Raw genomic sequence first — 9,095 nt, forward strand, 5'->3', positions numbered from 1 at the left:
CAGATGCGTCACTGAATTTCTCAGTGCAGGAAAAATGACACCAATTGGCATTCATTGACGCTGAATGTTTATGGATGTTAAGCACAGTGATGTTGTGGGTAGTGAGTGTCAGCAGCAGTGACAGTGACATGAAAGACAAGCAACATTCCATGCACAGCTGTCACACCACAAAACTAAGAGTGTCTCAATCAGCTTATCCACATAACTCAGCAGGTTATGACCAGGAATCTGCATGTGGAGTTGAATATCAGCTTCAATGCACTGGAAATGATATTAGCAAAGTTGGAAGATTGCAAAGCTTGTGCCAAGTGGATCCCATGGACACTCACATAGGAACAGAAAGAACTATGTATGTGTGTCAGGACCTATTGAACAAATAGGAGGCTGAAAATGACTGTTTTCTGGATTGTATTATCATCAGTGATGACACATGGTGTCACCACTATGAGCTAGAGTCAATACAACAGTCCATGGAGTGGTAATACTCAAATTACCCATTGAATAAAAAGTTCGATACACAGCTCTCAACTGTAAAATGATGCGCGCTGTCTTTTGGGACGGAAAAGGGATTACCCCTCCTTGATTTCCTGGAACTCAGACAAACCAACTCTGACAGTTGCATCATGATTCTGAATAAGCTGAAGGTTCAAACTTTTAAAGTCAGGCCAGAGGAAAAAAAAAAAAACCTTTATCTTGCAACACAGCAATGCCAGACCGCACACCAGTTTGAATACCACAGATACATGGCTAGTGTTGGCTAAGCTGTCCTACCACAACCACTCTATAGTCCAGGTTTGGTACTTTCTCACTTCTATCCATTTGGGCTGATGAAGAATGGGCTGAATGGGCAACATTTTCATAGCAACATTGTCATCATACCAGCTGTGAAAGTGGGTCACCTCCATCCAGTGCTAATTTTTATGAGCATGGCATGCAGGCTCTTATTCATCACCAGTAAAAATGCATAGCTAACAATGATGACTACATTGAAAAAGTGTTTTGCAGCTGAGAAGCTGTTCTATCAAGTAGTGCTATTCTGCTCTTTGTATTGATTTTAGCTTCCCTAGAAATAAATAGGAGGTATTGCTTTCAGTGTGACCTAATATATGGCTATTACCATTTCGGTACCTCAACTGTTGTCAAGAAGTATGTGTTCTGCAATAAATATATACCTTCAACACTTATATTTAAGATTGTGTAAAATTATTCAGTTAGTAAGACATTTTTGTTTATTTTTTAAGATATTTCAGGGGTTAAACTCTTAGAAAATTGTAATGGCCTGAACTAAAATGGGAGAGAAATTGCATAAAGTGTAACTACATGATCAGTTGTATTTTAGTTGCTTGGACATACTCTTGCAAATGGCAAAGTAAATAGCAGTTACAAAGACTTTAAAATATATTAAGTGTTTATTACCTGATATATATTTCATTTTTTAATGAGAATTTTATGTATTTAAGACCTTTTAGGGTTTTACTGGTGGTAAGCAAAGTCAGAAGTATATAATTTACTTGAGTTTGTTTGAAAGCACATTTTCATAGGAATATATTTTTTAAAACCCTATTGTTTATTTTACTTTATCAGGAAATTGTTTAATATCATTGCTTTAAATTCCACCATGGGTCATCTGGCTTTTAAGAACCATAAAAAGCCAAATGCTGTTTTTCTGTAACTGTGCTGATATTCTTCCAACTATGTAAGATAGACAAGAGAAATATTGAAGAATTATATTATTTTAGAGAAATTTTAGAGAAGGAAACAAAATTAGTTAGTTTAGTATGTATGCAGATTGTTTTGGAATGCTGTCGTTATCTATATTCTTGCAAAGACAGGACAGATGCAATTTGCTTCAGAGGTAGGTAATTCTGCCTAGGGATCTCTATGTTAATGGCTATAGTATTGTTTAATGGAAGGTATAAACAGTGATTATATTTGTGTAATAAAGGCTACAAAATTTCACAACAGACTCATTGATGATATTTGAAAACCAGTGCATGAAAACAGTATTGATTTTTAAGGTAGAGCTGAATGACAAAAAAATTTTGAATTGCCCATTGTATCCACAGATTGCATGATAAGTACTGGAATTTTAAATTCATCTGGAATTCAAGATGAGAAGAGGCTTTCATTAAAGAAAATCTATTTTTCTGGAAATACATTTCTGACAAATTAATGAATATAGACTGTATGTCTTCTATGTCTTTATGTATACATATGTAGATATGTATCCCACATATTCATGTGTCTGTTTATATTCTTCCACTGAAAAGATGCTTTTTTTACTTATTACTTTTCCTTGGAGCCACATAAATTTTGGATTCAGTCTAATTTAAATGTACAATATTTACTATATATAGCTCTTTAAAAAATACAAGCTTGCTAAGTCTTTATATCACAAACCTTTTCATGAGTTGCACTGTAACAATATTCTATGTTTACAAAAAGAATGTATTGAATACGTCAGGTTCATTAACAAGCTTTAATGCAATCATGTTTCTAATACATAAACAAATCTGTGTTTTAAACCACAGTAACTTAGTTCTACAGGAAAAAAGTTTTCTAACTGTTTAGTTATGATTTTACACGTAGTCCATAGAAATTACCTTTTGAAATACCCTAATGCCTAATATACAGTAATCCTTAGTTTGCAAGCATAACTTGTTTTTGATGTAGAAAGCTGGATTTTTTAGTTTCTGAGACACTGTAGCTGAAACAAAGTTTACTCAGATGCAGCTTCAGTTCAGTTATCAGAATGTAAAAGTTTAATTTAATATCAACAATTCCATTCCATGCTTTTACAAGGAAATAAAAATTAAAATTGTTTTCAAATATATAAAAGGCATGAAACTGCTATTGTAGGATATAGGTGATGAACAAGTATTTGAATTCCAACTGCCAGCTCTTGTTTCTATGATAAATGATTTGCAGGACTGTTCAAATCAGGAAAATTTTTCTGAAGCTCTTCATTTGCTCCAAGATTTTGGAAGAGGCTTTTTCTTCTAACAGGTTTCCCATTACAGTCTGATTTATGTAGCTCTATGATACTGAATCAAATCAATTTATCTTCAGTTATAATCCATTGGCATAAATTCTTCCAAACTGGTTTGTATTATTTAAGAACTTGAAGTTTTCCTGACTAAATAATAACACAAACATAAAGGCTGAGATTGTAGAATTATAAATCAGATTAAATCATATCAACTAAAAATTTACCACTTTTAACTGTCCAAATTATGGCAGGTGACACTCATGCATAAGACGACATAAATGCTGGCTTACTTTAAAATAACAGTCTGTCAGTCAGTAGCTGAGGAGCTGCTTCACAAGGAGAATGGACAGCAGTTAATCTGAACTGTCAACCAGCAAAAGTGTTTCCCCATTTGTGTATCAAAATGCTTTAAAAATCACCTTTGATTCAGAAATATATATGGCTTAGTATGCTTTAGGTTAACTCAAAACACTACAAGAAGCAAACAAAACTGGCTAGCTTGTATTGAATCCTCTGAGAATCCATTCCTAGCTTATACTTCAGAAAGATGAAAGTTTTTTAAACTACATATTAATTTCAGAGAATTCCACAAAACAGAAGAGATTTTAAGGTATTAACCAATTAAATTATTCAATTATCAATGATGATATTATGTATTAGTAACATGCAGAACTGTAATGGTTCATGGAGTCTGTGTAAAATATTTTCACTTACTCTAAATTACCATATTAAACAATTTCAAATAATTTATACTCTATTTCTTCACTTGCCTCCAAGGCCCTACAGAGTTACTAAACTGCAGACAAGTAAAGCTGATCCAGCAAATATGACAATCTCTCATACTGTTGCTCAACAGAAAAAAACACCTAACACCACACAAAATCATGAAGGCTCAAGACATTTTCTACATACAAGTAGAATTGATAATTTCCACTAATCTCCTTTTTGATTAAAATTAAACTGATCCTTGCCTATAAACTCTAAATTAAAAAATGTCAGACCTTCCCCCTTGTTTAATGGAGAGATAGCAGACAGCCATTCTCCATCGGTTTCTCAAAGATTATGTTCATTACAATTTAAAAAACTGCATTTTAAGTGTGTAAAATAATTTCTGTTCACATTACATGTATGTAATTATGTATGTATATGACATCATGTTGAATGATCTCAAAACAAATAGGTTAAGAAGTCAATGAATGCTTTCTGAAGTGATTTATCCATATCCTCTGTAGAGTGAATTAAATCAGTTCAGATTACTGCTGTTCTGTTTCAGATTTTACTTTTAAATAAAACACTTTGGCATTCAAAAAATATTTATTATTAATTATATTACAGTTGTCAATTAATTTTAAAAGTTCTATTTCATTCATGCATGAACTATTAATTAATCTCATATCTCAGTTCTAGCTCATTCTGCACTGGGCCAGGGGAAGGTGAGAAAGAGAAGGTGCAGAGTTCTTTCTGCATCTCAGTAAGACCTGACAACAAATACATAATAAAATAACTGCTTAAACAAGATAGAATAAGAGGAATGTAGGCAATTAGTTCATCCCTTCATATTTGGGGTGCATTGAGTTCATGCAGCATTGAATGAACCAGAATGATTTTCTCATGACATGCTGCACAGAGTGGAGTTGACCCTGTGTGTGGAAAATTCTCCTTTTTAGACTCCTGAGCTGTTACATTTATTATTATTGCATTGTCTCCTTCTCATGTTGAGGTAGTATTACTGTATTCTGCTAATTATAATTGTAAATGTTATATACAATTGTTATATATATATAAAATGTTATATATAATTGTGGTTCATTATTTTTAGATGTTTATCAAGTTTTTGATATCTTAAATATCTTCAGTTTTAAGCCCCAAAGACAGATATAAACATATGAAATGTATTTTTTAAATTGTCATTTGTTTTCCAGAACTTCTCATTTTTTTGTTAAGCAAATTGATGAGATGCTATCAACAACCAAAATAAACTTTAACATAAATATTTACCAGTAATAGGAACTTCAGAGATGAAAATATTCCTCATGTAAGACTCTCTTGCATTAATGGCAGCTCAGCTAATGTAGGAAATAGTCTGAGTTAATAATGGCATGAGAAATGCTGCTCACATCCTACAGGTTTCCTAATCTGCTAGAGAGATTCCATCCATTAGGCCAAATGGAAAATATTCTTTGTTTATAAAGAAAACAAAGTCTTCTCTTTGCCTTCTTTCAGTCATAATGGATAACTTAACAGAGCTTTTCCTACAAGATCCAAGTTAAGACTATGAAATTTAAACATTTCATTAATTTACAGGAAGCTATATAAAATTCTGCCATCATATTATACAGTAACTTTATAGCACAATAAAATAAATCATTTATTGTTATTTTGGAACTTGTCATTTTGAGACAGTTTTAACAGATGCTTCTTAAGATGTAAAAATTTGTATTTCCATTTGTAAATCCTCCTAATAGCTGGAAGGCTATTGTATAGGAAGTTGTCAATGGCTTGTGATGGTCCTACTGTTTTGTTTTTTTTTTTTAAGTTAATCCTCCAAGGCTTTTTGTTCAAACTAATATATTTGTTGTTTGGAAATTATTAGACAAACTATGTAGTATGATTAGAAGTTCTAGAACTATTCCAAATGTTCATATTAAAGCAACACTGCTTTCCTGTACTATAAAAAGAGGGAGATTATTCTTACAGCACAATTTGAAAATATTAAAGTTAATCAAGACATGGTATTTTAATTTAAAAAAATCTACAGGCTTTAGTATGTGATGCATGCACACACAGCATTAAAGCAGACGCAACTTAGCTTTATCAAAACACTGATTTGCAAGACAAAACTGTGCTTTCAGAGTTATGTTCTCAGTTGAAGCAGTCCCAATACAGTCATAAAAACCTATCTTATCCAAGAGCACAAAAATATAGGACTATAAGCAGGCAGCAATTATACTTGTAAAAACAATTGTTATGCCTACTAGAGAAACGGTGTGTTTGTTGTATTTCTTTCTGAAAATAGTACAAGCATTGCAACATGTTCAGATTATTTATGTATACCCCCTCCAGTGTTTTGACCAAAGGATAAATAGCCTCTGTAGTATTTAAGAGTAACACTATGGAATACTGCCTGGCTGCATAATTTGCTTCTGCAAATCTTGTCAGAAAAAAAAGAACACTAAATCAAAAATCAAACCTTTATGTCTTTGAGGCAGCTTGGAATAATTAACACACAAGAAGCATCTAGAGACAAAAACTCAAGCCCCGTACTCCCTCTTGTGGTTAACCTCTAGGAACATCAAATATGCATGTATTTATATATTTAAGTAAATACACAAACTGTTGACTTCTTGTTCTTTCTTTGTTTCTTGATTGTTTTTACCGCTTTTGTTTCTGTTGATATGGAAAAAATCCTTTTTAAACTTTAAGTTCTATTTTCCTCCAGGTAGTGTCAGAACACATCATTCATTCTTATAATTTGCATTTGTAACAATCAGAAAGACCAACACAATAGAAAGGTGGTACAAGAGATGTGATGACAGGGAAACTGACATAATAGAAAAGTGCTTTAAGGAAGGAAAAAGGACTGCTCACCCATCTCCAAAGTGCTAAGCTCACAGTTGCTCCAAGGAGCTAACTCCACAAAGCAGGGACTTCCAGAAAAAAAAAACCCACCCTTTCCTAGTGGCAATCAGCCCTTAAATGGGGTCTAAGAGAGGTGCAGTCAGGCTCCACCCCTTCTGGACACACAGTTGAATTGCCTTCACCTGTGCTCCCAGGGCTGACCCACTCCTTTCCCCAGGATGCTCAATCAGTGGTTCTGGCCATGACTCAGTAGTTACTACACTTTTAACACAATCTTTACTCAGTGAGCTTTCCAAATTCAGTAGTGCAACTACTTGACTTGTATTTTGGATACTATAGGCTGCACTAGCTTAGGAGACCCTAATGGGTTCTCAGTAAAGCTGAGAAATTAAATGTAACTCTCACTTGATTAAAAGAAAATTTCTTATCAAGAAGATTAATTTATTACATAAAAAAAATCTGTTTAATAATTGAGAAAGAGTCTCAGTGATGATAAATAACTTCCCTGGAGCTTTTGCTATATCATAGAATCATTTGAGTTAGAAAAGTCCCTTAAAGGTCATATAGTCCAACTCCTCTGCAACAAACAGGGACACCTTCAGCTAGATCAGGGTGCTCAAAGCTTAGCCCAGCCTGACCTTGAATGTCTCGAAGCACAGAGTATCTACCACATCTTTGTGATTAATGCCATTTCCATTTAGCTACCTTCTTTTGAATTATAAGGCTTGTAGAGGTTCAGCTTACAGAATTTCTAGCTTCAGAGGAAATAAATAAAAACATCCTATTTTTATTTGTTTGCTTTTTATGAAGAAAAGAATCATTTACATTTTTAATTAGCAGCATTCAAAAAACCGGAATAGAAATGGTCTTGAAAAAAAGCAAATTACTATAATCATGTTGACTACAGGTGTGATGGTCTTGAAATATTCTATCACTATTTTTTCATCGTGATTATATCATGTTTTATGCTTCATAAGTGTTTAATTACTGTGGCAATAGCAGACAGATGCCCTACTCATTATTTATTTGCGATGATTCATCTAACATCTTATTCTTGATATTTCATTCTACCTTACCAAAAAAGGGTTCGAAAGTTTTCTCTAATAGGCATAGCTTTTATATTTTCATTTTCCATGTGGATAAAGGAATAAAAAAAGATGGCAGTATAAAATAAAAATAAGTACTTCCTTTAACTTATGTCTTGACTGTTTTATATTTTCAGTTTTTGATTATTTTGCATTTTTAGATGTTACCTTCTAGTGCAATCAAAATGAAAATATAGAATAAAGTTAACTGTACAGTAATTCTATTTCTGTGTTTTTTTTTCTACCATGTAGAAAAGTGACAATAATAGAAGACCCTGACCAGAATATTCACCTGAAAAACTTATCTCTTCAGCAAGCAAGCAATGAAGAGGAAGCCCTAAACTTGCTCTTCTTAGGAGACACTAACAGAATGATTGCTGAGGTAAGAACTGCTGCTATAAATCTTAATTGACAGCAAAAGAATTATAGCATTTCTAAACATCTCCTCAAAAGATTCATATTTTGGGAGTTCTTAGAAATGAATGTGTAAATTCTTCCTTTAGGAATATGTCTCCACAGTGAAATTAAATAAGTATTTCTTTGATTATAGCTTTCACTTTGCTAAGAGCTTTGTTTTCCTTAGTGATTCTGAATGGTGGTGTATAATCAAAGAATATAAAGATGCTATAATTATGAAATAAGCCAGAAAGTTTAGCTAAGCAAGTTATAAAAACAAAAAAGAGAATAGATGGAATGCTTACCTACACTCTAGGCTCACACCAAAAGTCCAGAGGAGGGATCTCCAAAAGAGATCCTTTTCTGCTGGTAGTCAGCTCTTAAATGGGTCTAGGAGAGTTAGAGCCAGGCTCCATCCCTTCCGGCAGCACTGGTGAATTGCCTTCACCTGTGCTCCTTGGCTGACTCATTGCTTGCCTCAGGTGATCAATCAGAGGTTCAGGCCGTGATTCAGCAGTTCCCATACAGGTGGTCTTTGATTAAATAATTTGCTGTAATTAAAACAAGCAAAACAAAAGTTTGTTTTTTCATTTATAAGATGTGAGTGGGTAGTGGAAATGCTAACTGACTGCTGGAACCAGTGATTGAGCAGCTGGTGGGAAGGCAGGGCCAACCCAGGGAAGCTCAGGTGCATGCAACACCTCTGAGTGACTGGAAGGAGTGGATCCAGACTCCACCCCTTCCCAGACATCATTTAGGGCTTAGTTGTAGAGGTAAGGGTAGCTTGGGGGGGGGGGAAGAGGAAGATCAAGATCCTGGTCCTGATCCCTGTATAGGTAAGGGTTTTTGAGGGTAAGCAACTTCTTTTTTTCAATTTCTGTGCCTATAGCTGTCATATTTGTGTAAACCCTTATTTGCTGTAGCCTGGGACCTTGCTGCTCTGTTTGTACTGCTGTGTTTTCCATCATGTTACAGTACCATCAGTATGTGTTTACTGTAGTGTAGCTAATTACATTTTAGAATCTGCTGTTTTTTTTTTTTTTTTT

The 9,095-nt window shown here is 33.9% G+C and overlaps 1 protein-coding gene across 1 annotated transcript in view; it reads left to right on the forward strand.

The window, feature by feature from the left end:
* Positions 1–9,095, forward strand: part of LOC100548382 (kinesin-like protein KIF6) — a 35,438-nt gene that overhangs the window by 15,628 nt on the left and 10,715 nt on the right. The window contains exon 6 of the mRNA XM_031552188.1: positions 7,906–8,035. Coding sequence (XP_031408048.1) covers positions 7,906–8,035 — 130 coding nt within the window. The remainder of the gene's footprint in view (positions 1–7,905; positions 8,036–9,095) is intronic.

The sequence above is a fragment of the Meleagris gallopavo genome, chromosome 2, assembly GCF_000146605.3.
Source record: "Meleagris gallopavo isolate NT-WF06-2002-E0010 breed Aviagen turkey brand Nicholas breeding stock chromosome 2, Turkey_5.1, whole genome shotgun sequence".
NCBI lineage: Eukaryota > Metazoa > Chordata > Aves > Galliformes > Phasianidae > Meleagris > Meleagris gallopavo.